The 19,125-nt window shown below is 38.8% G+C and overlaps 1 protein-coding gene across 1 annotated transcript; it reads left to right on the top strand.

Annotated features, from left to right (window-relative positions):
• Positions 1-4,008: 4,008 nt before the first annotated feature.
• Positions 4,009-16,839, top strand: slc13a5b (solute carrier family 13 member 5b). Its single transcript, XM_007554340.2, has 12 exons — positions 4,009-4,207; positions 6,285-6,413; positions 6,506-6,642; positions 6,967-7,187; positions 9,417-9,597; positions 9,685-9,807; positions 9,905-10,114; positions 10,215-10,321; positions 10,415-10,536; positions 12,580-12,741; positions 13,942-14,079; positions 15,289-16,839. The coding sequence occupies exons 1-12, from the start codon at positions 4,070-4,072 to the stop codon at positions 15,412-15,414; spliced, it is 1,794 nt and encodes a 597-aa protein (XP_007554402.2). The 5' UTR covers positions 4,009-4,069; the 3' UTR covers positions 15,415-16,839.
• The last annotated feature ends 2,286 nt before the right edge of the window (positions 16,840-19,125 follow it).

Raw genomic sequence — 19,125 nt, 5'->3', positions numbered from 1 at the left:
GCTACAGCACGTCAAAGAGCATTTGTCAGCGTGGCTCAGCCAGGACAGCAGAACCTTACTTCAGATTCATCAGATTCACTATAATTGATGACAGCAGTTAAAACATAGCAGGTAAATGCTGAAATGAATTAAAAATGTGTTTTAGCAAAGTAAAATTTCGAGGGCGCTAAAATTTGTGACGAGGTTATTGCAGTTTCCTACTACAGAACCATTTTGACAGTAGTTCGTACACTCACACTGTATGTTTGCAAAGAATATAACGCACACGTGTCAAAATGGCCCGGGGGCCAAATTTGGCCTGCTGTAGCATTTTATGTGGCCTTCTAGTCTCCAAATTACATCAATAACTCTCTCCAGTTTTTCACAAATCCACAAAGTTCACGCAAAAAATTCACACAAAATTCAACAGATTCCCACTTTTTTCTCATTTTGCTGACATTTTTTTCTCAAAATTGGCCAACAACACTGGGTTTAAGTGACTGCTGCCTCAGCCTCACTCACACCTCATAGTCATAGACTGTGACTTGATGTCAAGTCACAGTCTATGACCGACGCAGCGATTTATGAAAAGTCACATTTAACATCATACATTAGCACAAATATCGTAGAAATTCCTTCCAAAAAATTCTAAATTAGGACTGAAAAATCTGTGATTTTGACTGCAAAAAAGAAAAACACAGAAACAAACGCAAAATCTTGGATGGATTGATCAGTGTGAAAAGATGTTCAATATAACACTTATTAAATTCTGAAACCGCTATTTATTGATATTTTAGCAATTTAATGGGTTTTATCAATACATTCTGGCACAGCTGCCCCTTTTAAGAACATTCAGAGTTTTGATACGACTCAAAATGAAAATGAGTTTGACACTCCTGATATAATGGGTGGACAATACATATTTTAATATTTTAAGCAAAAAAACAAAAAAAAAAGATGTAAAGCAGCTCAGGAGCCAGTACAATATTCTGGTTGCTACTGACTCATGGAAAATCTATTTTTACGGACGGGAGGGGAAAGTTCACCTGAAACTGTGTCAGTGCATTTATATCAGTTGTGTTTGGATGTAAAGTGCGCTTGTGGCAAGTTGAGTGTGTAATGGTGTTTTTTTTTTTAAACCAAAAATCCAAGCAAAAGGTAGAAATAAAGCAAATTCTACCCAATTTCAGACAGCAGACCGTCCAAAATGAAACGGCCGGCTGCTGCTTCGCATTTCATTCGGCCTGGACGTGGCGTTTATGCACAACCGCAAGAGGTTTGAAACCCTAAATTACAGGCGCATAAATTAAAAGCTTCCCTCGTCCGAGCATACCACCAATGCAAAATAATTACTGTCAGCACTTTTACAGTCAAAGATGCAGCGGGAGAACATGACATTCTTTGGTTTGGTATATCATGTTCAACTTTTCTTTTCTTTTCTTTTTTTTATTTTGTTCTGCTGCTGGTGAAGTAAAATAAAGACAAAAAAAAGCTGTGTTAAAAGTACATGCAAAAGTGCACTTTTCCCTAGAGCCAATCAAATTCTGATTATGTGTCTCTTGAATCAATTTCCACTGATTTCCTTTGGCTTCCATGAATACTGGATTTGAAAGCTGCGTAAATGATAAAAAAGATATTTAACTATCATAATGAAAGTGTTTCATTTTGAGCAAAAATTACCTGTGTGTGTCGTCTTTAAATAATATCCAGAGTAACAAGAATCTTCGTTTGCATTCGTCAATGCCTTTTATTAAGGTTTTATTGTACATCTCCTTATAGCCGACGTCACATAGAGCTGCTGCAAACATAGGCAATCTGCCCATATTTATGCTGTTTTTGTAACATTTTTATCTTATCACTTCAAAACATATTGCTAAATTTAACATGCTAGCTTTCTAAAAAAAATCACATTTTAGAAAACTAGAATTGCGGTGAAACGTGTAAGGAAGTGGAGGCAACAACGGGACTCAAATCTCCTGGACAGCTTCAAAACGTAGCAGCTCTGTGAACACTCGCTTGTTTTTGACGACAGGCTGACAGTCTTTTTTACATGGATGAATGTAAAATGATGTCTATTTTGGTGTCTTTTTTTTATTGTTTTCACGCACAAGTTCTATGACAAAATAAGTTGGGCAAAATGAAAGTAAATTGATGTTTTCAGAAAAAGAAAATTTTTCCTGATAACACGTGACTCTCATACTGTACTGGCGACGACTCTTCTTAAGAATCCTCCCATTTTCTCCATTAATGTGATAATGATGATGATGATCACATTAGTTCACAGCTATTGATGGATTAATGACATAATACTGTATAGTGACAGAGATGACCACCCACGTGAAGTCATGAAGTGACCAGTGCACTGAATCGACTACATTACAAATTCCTGACAGCGATCCAGAAACAAGATGATATTGCAGCATTAAAATGTGTCATTGTGTTGATTGTAGTCCCAGATTACTTATCTAATAGTTAGAAAAGATGTTCAGCTTAGCAAAATGCCTTGCTTATTATTTTTTTATTTGACTATTGCTTAGTTTGTAAAAAAAAAAAAAGAAAAGAAAAGAAAAATACTGGTAATTGATTTAGCAATAAAACACAGATTAAATAATGAGCACAGTTAATGCAAAAATAAAATATCTACCTTTTTGTGTACCTGAAGATTACAACACTTATTTGAAAAAAACAAAACAAAAGACTGCTGTAGTAAAAAGAAAGTTTATTTTAAAAGAAAAAGGAAGGTAAAGTGTTTCTTTCTTGACTCTAAACTTTGAGGTCATTAAGTTCAAGGTATGCACATTTCTCAAGAAGGTAAAGGCATTAGTTTGGATCTGCCAAGGCCATGTGTAAGGCATCAGAAGACCCGATACTGGGTAGATCAAAAGCTCATTATTTTTTTGAGTGTTTAGGATCAAGGTACTCGCATGCAAAGCGTATCTCAAAGATAATTCACGATGATTAACGCTGACGTACGTTTAAATACAAATCGCATTTGGTATTAATTTCTAAACCTTTTGGTGTTTTTACCTGAAAAAAAAAAATCCTAAATGTGTACCTTTTGTTTTTTTACTTGCTTTTTTTATTTGGACCCCACTGACAAGTACAAGGAGAAGAACCTTTATGTGCAGTGACAACCCAGCACACGTGGGTTGATAACCTTGTGTTAAATACCACACTTTTGCTCTATTTGCTCAGAAATTCAAAACAAAAGTGAACGCCATAATCTCACAGAAAGGCAGTTGTTCTCAGCATGGTAACAAGCTGACCGTTAAAGTGCACACAATGATAACTACACTACATATTATATATATATATATATATATATATATATATATATATATATATATATATATATATATATATATATTGAATTTAGCACATATTTTATTATACCCTGGCTAAATTTGCAGCTTTCAAGGACACTTGAAATGTTTCAAAATGTTGTTTTGTTTGTTTGTTTGTTTTTTGTGCGTGTCTTTGCTGTGGAAAAACGTGCAGCTAAAGTGGATTCACTTATTTATTGTGAATCATCTACACCACAAAATTTATTAATAAGTAACACCTATATTACAAAATTTAAATCATTTTCCTCCTCTGTTTTTTAAACCAATGTGTCATAAATGTGAGTGTGTGTGTTTTTTTAATACTACTCCCACAATTAGCTTAAAATTGTTTACTCACCTCTTGACACTGCCTGTGTGCTTATGCACACAGGCAGTGTCATAAGGGTTGATAGAGTCTTATCATCATGGATAAACTGATAACATTCAGATAACCGTGAAGAAATGCATTTTCCTTATTTTTTTCCCCTCCTTCTTCTTCTGATTAGACCGAATCAGCACTTTCTCTGCAGGTGATCAATTTGGAAAGGGGCTTATTAGACAGTGTGCAAAAGAGTGCACTAATTATGCGGAAAACTCACTCTGCTGCTGACTAGGAAGGCCTTTAAAAAAATCTCTCTCACTCTCAAACTCTCACTCCTCATTGTGATTCGGCTCCCTCTTTCTCTCCTTTATTCGCTGAGGGACTCTCCTCCCCTCTCCTCCTCCCTCCTTCCCCTCTCTCCCTCCGTGCGTCAAATTCTCGACCCATGGTGCTCAGGCTCCCTGTTTCTCAGTTTTCCTCCAGGATGGGTTTCTTCAGGTTCCTCAGGTCTGTTAAGAACGACTGTATCCTCTTTTTAACTCCGTGCGCTCTCCTTCCTCTGCCTTTGGTGATCGGGACATCGGTATGTACTGATTTGATGTGTCAATAGATGGTGCACTGACTAATAAAACTGTTTCAAAGAAAAAAGAAAATGTCAGGACAGAACGTTGTTTTGCTTTTATTTTTCTTTCTTTTTTTAGTAATTGAATGAATAAAATGAAGCAGAGATGGGATGGAAAAGTTCTCTCTTCGTTTATTGTTTTTCGGGGGGCGCGGAGGGGTTGCACCTGTTGTTACGCACGAGCGCTGTGCGCGAGGCTCCCGGAGGCTCCGCGGTGCACCCCACGGTCCTGTTGTTTTAACTTCGTATTTTTGTCAGTATCAACTGTCAAGTGCAGCCTTGGGAACTCGCAAAGTCAAAGGGGTTCTGTCCACATCGCCACCTCTACTTGTGACAGAGACACATACGGTCTGCAAACATGTTATGACAGCAGGGATGGACTTTAATAATGCGCAGCGACCACAGGCAGGAACACAAATTAGTTTTGGACCAGCAAACACGCGCCTATTGCTTCTGAGAGCAACAGAGCAAAACATTTTAAGTGTTTTAATTGTTTAAAATTGTCTGATTAACAGGTAAAATAATATTAAAGAGGTTCATATGTGCCGCTTGAAAAAACAACAACAAATTATTAAAGGGTCACTTAAATGTGTATGTTTAAAGTTGGGATTAGACCGAATCAGCACTGCGAAGTTGTGAGAAGGCAAATGTCCATTTATGGACATTGACTTTTGGACTTTCTCCCAAAAGTCAATGTCTTGAGTCTAACACGTTTAGTCCTCTGTATGCATTTGGTGTTTGACATTTTTAGGGTTTTAATTATATGAACGTTTGTAATGTTTGCAGATGACAAATATTTTTTGTAAGGTAAGGTAATTTTATTTATATAGCACGTTTTCAGCAACAAGGCAGTTCAAAGTGCTTTGTGGTCATTTAAATTTAAAAAAAAGTTACCCGATATTAAAGAAAGAGATAGTTTGACACTGACAAGTTATCACTGAAACTATACAGAGCTCCTTCACTGACAGTCTGCTGCATCCTAAGTGCACAAAGGAGCATGATAGGAGATCCTTCCTCCCAGTAGCTGTTAGACTCTGTAACCATCACAGCTCCCAACAAAACCAGTAAGTGCTTGCATCCCTCCTGGTATTTGAACAGTTTTACAGCCCATTATACTTCACTTTGTTTCTATATATTTAAATTATTTTTTATTTTTGTGTTACCATGCATTCCTCAATGCTGCTGTTACACCTGGCTTTCCCTATGGGACAATAAAGGATATTTATTGTACAGATGTAAGGGGAAACAGTTTTGCAAAACAAAAAAGTAATATCAAGTAATATCAAAATACTCATGATGATCATAAGAACAAACTATGTTTAACATCAATATTATTAAAATTAACTGATCTGCTTAAAGTTTGATCAGCATAAAATTGTGTGGCTTTATGCTTTTTATATATATATATATGTGTGTGTGTGTGTGTGTATGTATATTCATATACATGTTCAAATTGTTAAGTATAAGCATGGAGCCACAATCAGAGTTTAAATAATTTAGTGGGCATTGCAGAACATGAACTTTGAGAAAAAAAAAAAAAGAATAAATATTGATATAATTCAATATGGTGTAGCATATGTACATAATTTAATGTTTTTATCTATTTATTACATTGTGGCACTTTGAGCACTACATAACTTTCTGCGAGGTCTGCAGTGGGAAAATGTTTGTGTAATATAAATGCATGGATATGTCATAACTTTAGTTAGTACTAAAGTTATGACTTTAGTTATTACTTTTGGATCTAAAGAACAATCTAGTGTCAGCATATATAAATATTTTTCTCTTGTAAAGCACTTTGACCTGTCTTGTTGCAGAAATGTTCTACACAAATAAACTTGACTTGTGTGTGACCAGAAAGAATAGAACACTCTAATCTTCACCCTTTGAACCATCATAACATCCAGTTTAAATGTTTGTTGCTTTTTATTGGTGATTTTGTCTGAGAAGTTTTAAACCAAATTAGCCATTGTACTGTAAAAATATACCCGTTTTTTTTTTTTTAAGTTTTACATGTCTTTATGGGTTTTCTATACAGGAGGCAGAATGTGCGTATGTGATCATCTTGATGGCGGTGTACTGGTGCACTGAGGTACTTCCACTGGCTGTGACATCACTTCTCCCAGCTGTCCTTTTCCCTTTGTTTGGCATAATGCAGTCTAAAGATGTAAGTCAAACAACAGGCAGAAATCTGGTTTTGAAAAAAAGAATTAATTTGCCAGAAATTGAATCAACTCCCATATGATCTACCGTTCCCAGGTGGGCATGCAGTACTTGAAGGACACCAACTTGCTGTTTGTGGGAGGCCTGCTGGTCGCCGTGGCGGTGGAGCACTGGAATTTGCATAAACGCATCGCTTTAAGGGTGCTGCTTCTCGTTGGTGTGCGTCCAGCGCTGTGAGTAGCTCGCTGACAGACTCGCATCCGCCGTCTTAATCTTTCAGACCTACATGTCCTAAGCTTATCTAATCGGCTATCAGAAGAGCAAGTATACTGAAGATTAGGGCGCTATGTTCAAGGTCTTTACTGCATCGTAAAACTTTGTCACTGTGGTGATAAAACACATCCTAAGTTTACGACTTCAGTTCCAAACAACTTTAATTTTTCAATTTTGTAGGAATACGAGGCTAAATTCACCACTCAGTGGCTAGACAAGATGCTGGGGCATCATAGGACACGTTTACTGGTTTGTTTTGTTTTTTTTTGTCTTGTTTCTGCAAGGTTGATGCTGGGTTTTATGGGTGTCACTGCGTTCTTGTCGATGTGGATCAGCAACACGGCTACCACGGCTATGATGGTGCCAATTGTCCAAGCGGTGCTGGATCAGCTTAACAACAGTGACAGAGAAGTGCCACAGATCCTCAGTTCAGACGAGCATGTCCAGACATCAGACACCGACTGCAAGCCACCTGTGCAGACAGAAAAAGAGGCTGAGGGAAACGGTGAGTGAATGTTAAATAGGGTGGCATTATGTGAAATCAACTTTTTTTGAGTTTACATCATCACACAAAGTTATTCCCTCATCAAAAACATACCCAGAGTGTTGCCTTGATTCTTCCTCTTCAGAGCTGCAGTTTCCAAGCTTCTGTAACTCCCCCCACTCAGCTCCTACAGACTAGCCAGCAGCAATTAGCAAACACCTGGTGGAAATGCGCATCTGCTGAGCTCCTTATACAATTTGCGTTAGGTCAGTCATCCCCAACCCCTGGGCTGCGGATCAGTACCAGTCCATGGACCAATTGGTACTGGGCACACAAAAAATAATTAAATATTCCTGTTATGTATTATCCGAGTCTAGAGGATCTTTTATTTTGAAAATTCTTTAACCGGATTCTCTTGGTTACGTCTTGCCATCGTCTTTGGAAAATTTATTTGCAAAGGGAAAAAGACCCAGAGAAGAGACAGGAGAATGGCTTTATCCCGGTAGGTGACTCCCACATTCCAAGCCCACACTGCATGATATGCGACGACCGGTTCGCTAACGACGCAGCGAAGACTTCAAACTGCTTTGCCATGTAGAGACCAAGCACTTTGTGCTTAAGCAACACTTTGGGTGTCATTGTTTCCCATCACTCCCTGATGGAAGCGTCTTGTTGCAGAGAAACAAGCTCAGGGCTCCCATTAATTTGTTGTTATTGTGAGTTAAAATGTTCATTAAAGTAAAATGTTGGTTTTTGTTGCACATCTGTATCTTACTTTTAAGGTGTAAATGTTACCATAGCAACCAGAGTCAGAGAGTGTTAGGGCAGTGGTAGAGACGAGAGGAGTGGAGTAGAGCTTGTGAGTCTTAAGGCTTAAGTCTGGTTCACACGGCACGATTTTAGAATTGTCGGCCGATTTTCCAAACCTCTGTGACCACACACGAGCCTTGTGGACACACAAACTACTGTTCGTGCTATTGACACACAAACTAATGTTCGTGTGTCCACGAGGCTTTTATTGCCTTGTGTATAGTGTTGTTCCAGCCACACGGCAGGAACAACACACCACACACGAACCAACTCCAGTCACGAACATCCCGATTCCAGAAGGAAATCCCGTAAAACCCCCAACATACCTTACGTGAATTTAGAATAAACAAACACGGGTGACGATGTAGAAACAATAGTGACAGTCTGTGGACTGATTTTAAGTGAGCTAGTGTCAGCGTCAAGTTCTGACTGAATGAATAGCCTTATCTTTATAACCTATTTGTGTCGCGTTAATGATGAAAAGTTACCGGGTTTATCAACTGCGGTACCAGTTTCGCTCCAGTTCCTCTCATTATTGTTTCGGTTGATATTCCTTGTACAAAATGCTGAATAAACATTCATGCTGTTTCCACATATCATCTCTGATGTCACGGACTCTCGGTTGCGCCATGTCAGCTGTTTTGGATTCCCCTCTGTGATTATGTCACCGAGCTTTCTGATTGGCTACCTGTCACATTCAATAGGTTGCGTTCTCGCTCCCGGTCCAACATGTTGAATATGCCGGATTATAGATCGGAGCGGTCCGACATTCTACCCAACAACACACCACACACTGCAGGATGATCGGTTACGAAATCACCAGCGACCAACGTTCTAAGATTGTCGTAAGGGGAAAATCGGGGCAAAAAATTGTGACGTGAACTATGTTTTAGTGGACACGCCAACATGCAGAAGCCTTGTCTGACGGTTCATCCCCCCCTGGGCCGCAAAGTCTTGACCGGCCCGTGGTGATAAAAAGGTTGGGGACTACTTTTTTAGGTTACTAGAGGAGCGATGTTGTAATGACTTCCTGAAGGCGCAATTTCAGAAAGAGCAGAAGCTTTTAATGACAGAGGCCCTATTTAAAGGCGTCAAGTTACAAAGAAGTATATAAATCTATATATATATATATATATATATATATATACACACACACAACATTTTTCAAACAACCCAAGGCAGCATGGTAACAAATTGTGCTACAAAATAGCACTATTTGGCCTGAAAGTACATAATATGACACCTTTGAATGTTTCAAGACAAGAAAAAAAAAATGCATTCCATAACTACTGATGCATTTCTTTGCTATACTGTTTCTTATGAAGACACCTACATCTAATGTAGTCTAACATTGCTTAGCATCAAATTCTTTTTTTTACATTTTAAATCAGAGTTGGGCAGAACTGAAAACTCTTTTCATTCCTTCCTCTTTGTTTAAAGGCCCAGTGGTTGTGACTTTCTTAGATGCCTCAGTCGAAGTTGCCAGGCACAAGGAGGCAATGGAGAGGCGAAGAATGGGTAAAGGGATGACCTTGTGTGTTTGTTACGCTGCCAGCATCGGAGGCACCGCCACTCTGACAGGAACTGGTCCCAATCTGGTGCTTAAGGGACAAATGAACCAGTGAGTGCGTAATTATGATTTACAAGCTCAACTTTTTTTTTTTTTTTTTTTACAGCACAGCTGACTCTATTTCCATGTGTCTTAAAGGTTGTTTCCTGAAAATGAAGAAGTGATTAACTTTGCCTCCTGGTTCGGATTTGCGTTCCCAAACATGATCCTTATGCTGACACTAGCCTGGCTCTGGCTGCAGTTTGTCTTCATGGGGTTCAAGTGAGTCTGACAGAAAATGCAACGTCTTTCCTGCGTTAGCATCATGTTTGACAGTAGAGACGACATGAAAATTCTGACTCCCGTGCGATTCCTCTAGTTTCAGAAAAACATGGGGCTGTGGGGCAACCAAAACAGAAAAGGAGATTGCTGCGTATAACGTGATCCGTGAGCAGCACCGTCAGCTGGGGACTATGAGTTTTGGAGAGATAAGTGTGTTGAGTCTCTTCGTTTTGCTGGTAGTCCTTTGGTTCTCCAGAGATCCGGGTTTTGTTCATGGCTGGGCTACAGAACTAAACTCCACAGCAGAGTGTGTACTTATGATTTTCATTTCTGATTTTACACATTTGCACAAATTTGTACATGAATGCAGCTGATGGCAGAATCTCCCTGGTCTTCTAACCTCACAGATATGTGACAGATGCCACAGTAGCGATCTTTGTGGCCATCCTGCTCTTTGTCCTACCCTCTGAACCACCGCGATTCTGTTCACGCAAGACCCGAAGTTTTGATACAAGTAAGGCATCATTCTAGAAAAAAAAGCTTTAGTTAAAAGGAGGCAATTTCTGTAATGTTTTGTCTCTTGTGGGTGTTTTCATTCAATCTCTAGCTACGCAACAGTCCTCTACCTCAACACCCCGACTTCTAACTTGGAAAGTTGCCCAAAAGAAGGTGCCATGGGGCATTGTACTTCTCCTTGGGGGCGGGTTTGCCCTCGCCAAGGGGAGTGAAGTAAGTAGCAAGAACAGTTACATTTCTATGTTATATTGTCACACACTGTTGTGTCAAGCTAGATTATGCTATTGACCCTTTACAACGACATCACCAAACCCCTTGACAGACATCAGAAGTGAAGATCCAGAGTATTGAAAAGAGTGACTGCAATCGTTTTCCCAAGTTATTTTTGCTAATATAGCCATGGCTTCTACTTGTTCAAGTCGAGCTAATTTATCTGTGGACTTAGCACACTTGGGGCTCATAGGCAGTGGTTTTACGGAGCGGACTTATGAGCATACAGAAATCTAGTTGCTTACCAGTATTTTTTGATGGGGGGCATTCTCTCCATGGTTACTGATGATTAGATGAGTACCTTTTCCTTAACACAGTATCTGATTGCATCGTACCGATCTTACTTGATTATGAAGTACATGACCGATAACCTTTTTATCTTGAAAAAATTGTTAGCTTCAAATCAACAAATACAGGACTGCCAATCCTTCCAACTGAATTCTGCTATCCATCGCCATCTTCTTCCCTTAACAAAAGTTATAAGATAAAAAATGACAAGTTTGGTTTGTGTCCTTGTCTGTTTGTTTGCAGTTGATGGCACATCATCTAATGACCATTTGTGAAATAATCAAAACAAAAGTGATTAGACACCAACTGTCTGTTTTTTGACAAGCTTTACAAAAATCAAGTGCAAAGGTTCCATCATGGCAGAATGGGCTGAAGAGTGTGACATAATATTGACCCTTATTATGACACAGAGAGCATTAGAGACAAGAGGAGAGGAGTAGAGCTTGTAGAGCTTGTGAGTCTTAAGTCTGGTTCACACGGCACGATTTTAGAATTGTCGGCCGATTTTCCAAACCTCTGTGACCACACATGAGGCAATAAAAGCCTCATGTGTTCGTGGACACATGAACATCGGTTCGTGTGTCCACATGGCAGGAACAACACACCACACACGAACCAACTCCAGTCACGAACATTCTGATTCCAGAAGAAAATCCCGTAAAACCCTCAACATGCCATACGTGAATTTAGAATAAACAAACACGGATGACAATGTAGAAATAATAGTGACAGTCTGTGGACTGATTTTAAGTGAGCTAGTGTCAGCGTCAAGTCCTGACTGAATGAATAGCCTTATCTTTATAACCTATTTGTGTCGCGTTACTGATGAAAAGTTACCGGGTTTATCAACTATGGTACCAGTTTCGCTCCAGTTCCTCTCATTTTTGTTTCTGTTGATATTTCTTGTACGAAATGCTGAATAAACATTCATGCTGTTTCCACATATCGTCTCCGATGTCACGGACTCTCAGTTGCGCCATGTCAGCTGTTTGGGATTCCCCTCCATGATTAACCCACCACACTTTCTGATTGGCTACCTGTCACATTCAACTGGTTGCCTTCTTGCTCCCAGTCAGGGAAAACCCCACACGCTGCGATAAAAGGGCCAAGACAATCCAACATGTTGAATATGCCTGATGTTAGATTGGTGAGGTTCTACGTTCTACGTGACACACCACACAGTGCAGGATGATCAGTTACGATTGTCGCCAGCGACAATCTTAGGACTTGGAAAGTCCTAAGATTTTCCAAGATTGTCATAAGGGGAAAATCGGGGCAAAAAATTTAAAATTGTGCCATGTGAACTAGGCTTTAGCGGACACACCAACATGCAGAAGCCTTGTTTGACGGCTGGTGTAGTGTATACTTGACAGGGGCATTAGAATCGTTTTACTGTGAACACTGTCTACAATATTGTGAGCATCTAAACAACTTGAGCAACCTGGTTTAGTCACACCAAATCAGCACAACCTTCAAATTACTGAATTTATTTATTTTTTTGTCTAAAAATAAATTATTTTGTATGTGACATATAGTGTTTTTATGGTTCGTTCAACTTTTTTTTTTTTAAATGCAGATGAAACTCAATCCCATCTCACAAACAACGGTTAATTTGGTCACCCTGTGTTGAGATGCATTGTATTGTGTCATGTTGTGTTGCACCTTAGCTTGCCTTATGTCATATTTTTCTGCTTTCAGGTATCAGGGCTCTCAAAGTGGATGGGGGACCAAATGGCTCCTCTGCAGAACATCCCTCCCTGGGGAATAGCTATCATTTTATGCCTATTGATTGCTACTTTCACGGAGTGCACCAGCAATGTGGCGACTGCGACACTGTTCTTACCTGTCTTAGCCTCAATGGTAAGAGCTATCACAGAGACAGTTACATGAGATATTGGAAATCAATGTAAAAACTGGCTGGAGACACAAAATCATGCCTGACCGCAGTGGTTCAATTAAGTTAAGGTCCGAACTGGAGTTCCAGCACTCACATCACTCCCAGTGAGAACTGGCCTACTTTCCCATGTTTGGCAAGCTCTCCAGTTGGTTATTCGGGGTGAATATGTTCTGCTCTCCTCAGTGGGGCCCTCCTCCCATTAATAACCTGCCAAGTACACCAGAGCAGCCCACTGCCCTGTCTGGCTGTCACAAAGCAACTATAGAATGACATTATTGTGCCTACTGACTGACCACTACACAGAATTACAAAGATCACGCCACAAAAGATAGTTTCTAATTGGAACAATTAAACTAATATCTATAAAAAGCAAAGCTAAGAATATGTACCAAAAAAGTGACTTGTAAAAAAAGTATTTATACTTTAGTTTTTTCTTTCCCTTTTTACATTTTGTCATGGTTAGTATATTTTTATGTGGTAAACCAAAGTTTGTGGTTTCAATCTGAAAAACTGTGAAACAGTTATAGGAGAATGTATATTGTGTCGCCGAATGTGAAAACTAGTTTTATGTAAAAATAGAGGGAATGAACAATTCAATCCAATAAGCAAAGCTAAAGCTTTGGAAATGAAAAACCTGGAGTAATAATGGTTTTACGGTTCATTGCATTGTGTGCCATGATGTCAAGGAAATCTAGATGATTAAAACAAAATCTATTTACATAGACAAAACACTATCATTGCGGTGACCTGATATACAGTTTAAATGTGAAGTTTAGTTCTTTTCACTGTTTATTTTGAGAAACAGAAATTACTGTGCACTTGTTCTGAGCCTCTGTGCCTCGTGACATGTAATTCAGAAGCAAATTCCACTCAGCAACGTTCCCTTAGTTCCCAGCAGTCTGCCATTATTGCGAACACATGTAGCGCCGTTCTATTTTGGACGTCTTGACTCAGCACAAGGCCAGCAGGAATTACATCTTAATTATACCCACTTAATGAGAGTTTTCACTCCGGGCAGAACTGCAACATTTCATTCAGAGTTATGAGTCAATGGTTGTGGTTGGAGGGAAAAATAGCCAGATAGAGTAGCAGAAGATTATGCGATCACGTCTGTTTTCATCCCAGCCTTAGAGTCTTAAAAACCTCCTTTGTGATTACTGCAGTCTCAGTCCATTGGAATCAATCCGCTGTACGTCATGGTACCCTGTACTCTGAGCGCCTCGTTCGCCTTCATGCTGCCCGTCGCCACCCCTCCCAACGCCATAGTCTTCTCTTATGGACACCTCAAGGTTGCTGACATGGTGAGTAGGACGGTTGATTGTGGGGGTTATTTTGTAAATGATATGCTGAATCTGATGGTGCTATGACTTTTGCTGAGCTGTTATACAATTAGGACACAAGAACCTGTATTTAATGTCGTCTATAGTTGCAACCCAAGCAGTTTTATAAAACGTGGTGAAAAGCATATATTTCCCACAATGTTCCAAACTGATAAAAGATTATAAGTCTGATAAAAATTTTAGTGACATCTTGTCACTAAAATGTAGCTTAAAAGGAAATAATTACCCTAACTTTTGTGCCCGTGTCTCCTTCCAAGCGTGTGGGAGAAACTGTGCTGAATACTGCAAATGAGAAGGACCTATACCAGGGAAGCCTGATAAAAAAGCAGCCCCTTGTTTTACGCTTCACTTGTACAGAGTCTGGTCTCAGCTATTGAGAAATGATCGCTTCCTGGAGGCGTGGACAGTGTTGAGATTTTAAATTCTACCCATTTGCTAACTTTTGACGCTCCATTTCGACTCTTAAGAAGCTTACCGGAAATTGCCTGCGCCGTAAACAACCATCCTCCTCTGCCAAGAGAGAAGTGCCGGGTCGAACAAGTTGGCTGTTAATGCTAATTCAACATTTGGAGGCGTGGCTAGCACGGACAGAACGACTTCGTTCACCTCCACATCTGCCATTGCTGAATCTACAGGTAGACTGGTACAATTCTAAAAACCGCGCAAAAAAAAAAAAAAAAAAAAAAATCAACTAAAAAAAAGAGAAACAGAACATTTAGACACCGAAAAAAAAAAAAAAACTGACAATAACGTCATTCACAGCTTCTGCTTCTGTTTGCTAATTTGCCTGGTTGGTACTCATTTCTCAAGAGCCCAGGCCTCCTGTACATAGCGAAGTGTAGGACACAAGTTTGGTTTTTACGTTCTCGTTCTGCGTTCTCATTTGTCCTCGTTGAACACTACACACCGCAAAACTGAAAGAGGACATAATTTAGTTTTACCATTTTTAGCCAATGGAAACTTTTATGTGATGCAGGTAATTTATTTATTTTTTTTCTGTTTGAAATTTGTTTTATCAAGCTAACCACTCAGCGGACAGTTTGGACAAACTGTCACTGAACTGAAAGCCTTCAATAAATTGAACAGAGCAATATTTTCAGATTTATTGACTTCAGGTAAATAAAGCACACCTTTAAAAAAAGTATTTGTATGTATTTTTGTCCCCGACAGGCTAAGACTGGGATAGTTATGAACATTATCGGCATCATTTGCATTACACTGGCCATCAACACCTGGGGCAAGGCGATGTTTCAGCTGGACACTTTCCCTGCCTGGGCCAATGTCACAGGCGTCTGAACGACTTCTGCGACCACACACCGTGTATGCATGCCCTCCTCCCCCAGACCCCGTCCCCGGGTGACAAACACCTGAAACCAGATTGAAAGCATGGGACCAAACAGTGAGCTTAATGTGTTGTACCGCTGTCTGGATTTTATGAGTGTTTTGTGACGGAAAGTGGAGGGAAATTTGACTGGAAACGACACACGGCAATATTTATACATCACAACGAAGGGATACTTGAATGAAAGCCCCTGATGCCTTAAATTACATGGCACAAACCAAATGCTGTCTATTAACTTAAAACCAGAAAATATGAATTACCCTAGCAGCTAGTTCTGGTGGTGTAATTGAAAACAAGTCTTATATTTTGTAGAAGGCATTGAATTTTTTCCTTTTTTTTATTTTTTTGCAAACGTAGCCAGATGTTTTTAGAAATTCTTTATTTTTAACATACTGTATATACATGGTCTTGCAAAATTATTAAAGCAGCTTGAGCTTTTGTCACCAAACCACAAACATTGATGTTTTAAAATTGGAATTTTTTTGTTAGATTGAAACAAAGTATCACGTAATATCTGAAGTCAAATGAAAATGCAACACGGTCTTAAATTTTTGCTCTGATTCTGGAAAGTGTGGAGTGAGTATGTTTTCTGACCTGTGTGGTGTGTCTCTGTTCTCTAAACAACTGAACATTAAAATCACATTATTGATGTATATACTGAATATATATGCCATACTTTTAAGACTAAGGTATGGCATATACTGCAGTTATCTCCTACTGTGTGTTGATCTATCAAAGAAAAAGTTTGTGGCTGAGATATGACAAAATCTAAAATTGTTAAAGGGATATTAATATTGTTGCAAGGCACTGTAATTTATTCTCAAGGAAGCATTGTATACTTAATATTTTTTATGTAATTCACTAAGCAAATTTTCCTGTTTTATTACTTATAAGGTCTGACAACCTCATTCTTCTTTCTCTTCTAACTTGGAATTTACACTGAAAAGTCTACATATGTTTTTATTGCTGGTGTATATAAATTTTCCCCCAGTGCGACCAAATGAAATATTAAAATTCCTTTTTTAAATGTAAATAAATTTCAGATCATATTCAAGACACTGTGACAAGAACAATTCAACTTTATAAGCACTTTTAAACTATCAAATGCTGCATCTCCAGTACTGTTATACATGTTTAGCATCTGATTTTGCCACCTTCCTTTAAATTAAAGCATATTCCACCCGTGAGTGTTTTAAGCTTCTATTTTCTGAATATGGTAAATATTATGAAGGTTATCAATGAGCTTGGTGTGTTTGTTATATGGGAAAATGTGTAAGTATATATGAGACTTTATTAAATAAATGAACCCAAGCACCATTTGGACTTGAAAAGCCTATGTTAAAAGTCTTATTTGTCTCACTGTAATTGTGATTTTGATTTAAAAAAAACAACAACAAAAAAACACTTTCACATTGTATTTGTGCATAGTGGTTTTATACATATTTTGCACAGGAAATAAAACAAAAAATGAACAAAGAAACTTTTGAGTCTTTCTTAGTTTGCAAATGTATGTCGATTTATCAATCTAATTTAAATTCATGATCTGTGCAGTCTGATTGGCTCAAAATTAATCTTTTGTTTTTAAGTTGTTGACTGGTTTCATTCCTCCAGAGACTTTTTCACAACACCGAGGCTTAAATTGGGCAGGAATAATGAGAAACAAAACTCAGCCGAGTCACCGCCGGCTTATCGTCCCAAACAAAAATTAATCTCACTTTTATCATCCTCTGCTGTTTCTCAACCATACACGACAATTATCCGTGTCTTTAAGCACCTAGCTGTGTCTCTGCGTCTTGCTAACTGACCTCTTGTCTCAAGCACAAATCAGACCTAATCCTGTAAACACTGTGTGGAAAACCACAGTCATCCTGGACTAAAGCGCCACACCTCATGTATGTAGGCATGCCGCCATGTGTCATTGTGCTGCCGTGAGACGTTGTGTAAGCCCAGAGTCAAAGCGGCAATATAGTACTCCATTGTTTTGCGTCATAAACATTATGGGCTCAAAGATGACATTTCATTTGGGTTTTACGGTCCCATTTTACACCCTTTGATCATTTCCACCTAAAGATAATTTCCTCAGATTTTTATGATAAAGCAACACAAAGAAGTGTTTTTTTTAAATCATGTAATCTGAAAAGTTTACATAATTAATGTAAACTTTGAAGTCACAATAAGAAATTGATCACTTGACATAAATTAAAATGACCTCGATAATTTCCACTGTGATGATTAAGATTTTTTTTTTAAGTGCAATTTTGCTCGCATAGATTTCATGATCCATTTTATTTATGGTTTTGGTTCTAAGTGGGGTTTTTTTTCCATTTTATTTTTTGGTTGTGTTTTATTTTGGATCTTTAAAATGGCTTCCTGTTCCGGTGTTAAGTGTTCTTTAGAAAAATAAAGTTGATTGGTCTTTGAGAGAGACGAACTTGTATTATCATGCCATTGTCATTGACTTAAAAATGATCCCAAAACAACAATATTATCGTTTATTGCAAGGATCACTAGAACTATTTATTGTGCAGCAAATTTTTATTCATGGTGACAGGCCTATCTCTTGACACCCATTAATAATAAAAAACAGGCCGTCAGACCTTTGAAACATGGTGGAAGAATAGATCCAGTTGGTATTGGGAAAATAGATGGAGAAAATGCAGGATAATGGTAGAAGAAAACCTGTTCGAGGTTCCGAAGGTTTGAGACTGGGTCAAGCTGGATAAAGACCCTAAACAAACAACCAGAGCTACAAAGGAAACGTTATCGCCAAGTTTGTTCCAGATTTGTGGTGTAGAGGAGCTGAATGCTGCTTCTCCATGTTTGGTTCTGGGGATGCAGAGCAGAACCAGAAGACCTGAGAGATCTGCTGGGAGGTTGATACAACAACAGCAGATCTTTAATGTAATGCGGTACTAAGTCGTTCGTTTTTCTTTTACTCTATGGACCTATTTTGCGTCTTTAAATAAAGTTGAATAAAGTTGATATAAACGATCAACAGTATTTTAAACTCTGTTCTCTGAGCTACAGGGAGCCAGTGGAAGGACTTCAGAAATGGGGTGACACGTTCCATCTTCCAGGTTTTAGTGAGAACGTCAGCAGCAGCAGCTGTGCCGTCTGATTTTCTCCGGCTGAACCGTTGAAACACCGCTGCAGCAATCAATGCGACCAAAAGATGAACGCCACATGACTTCTCTGAAATTGCAGCAAACTTTAAACTCTCGCATGTGACAGAAAACTGCACCTGACCTCGCTGCTGGCAATGTGCTCAAAGAAAACATGAATGCAAGGGTTACAAAAAACAACAACAACAAAAGTCCTGAACTCTCTGCTGTTGGACAATTATCAGACGGTCGTCGTCTAACAGGCGCTCGAGTGCAAAGAGTCGTTCAGACCTCTATGATCTCGGATCCCAATTGGGAAGAATGCTTTTGTAATTACAGTGCCTTTCTCTTTCTTTGCTGCCTCCGTGCCACCCACTCATTATCCAATTCCAACACATCCCTATGTATTATAGTCCACTCTATTGACTAAATATACATGGGTGGCTTTGAACTCCTGCTTGCTTTGATTGGATTTCACGCAGCTGAGCTGACATAAGCAAAAAAGAAAAAAGAAAAACAACAGCTTTTTGTAACCCAAAATGACTCAATGAGGAATTCCTTTTT

Source organism: Poecilia formosa, unplaced genomic scaffold (assembly GCF_000485575.1).
Source record: "Poecilia formosa unplaced genomic scaffold, Poecilia_formosa-5.1.2 Scaffold63, whole genome shotgun sequence".
In the NCBI taxonomy this organism is placed as follows: Eukaryota; Metazoa; Chordata; class Actinopteri; order Cyprinodontiformes; family Poeciliidae; genus Poecilia; species Poecilia formosa.
This window is presented reverse-complemented; position numbering and strand designations above follow the sequence as displayed.

Coding starts and splice junctions, on each gene's coding strand:
- slc13a5b (XM_007554340.2), top strand. CDS start 4,070: ATGGTGCTCAGGCTCCCTGTTTCTCAGTTTTCCTCCAGGATGGGTTTC. Junction 6,414..6,505: donor GCATAATGCAGTCTAAAGAT/GTAAGTCAAACA, acceptor TACCGTTCCCAG/GTGGGCATGCAGTACTTGAA. Junction 9,808..9,904: donor TTTGTCTTCATGGGGTTCAA/GTGAGTCTGACA, acceptor CGATTCCTCTAG/TTTCAGAAAAACATGGGGCT.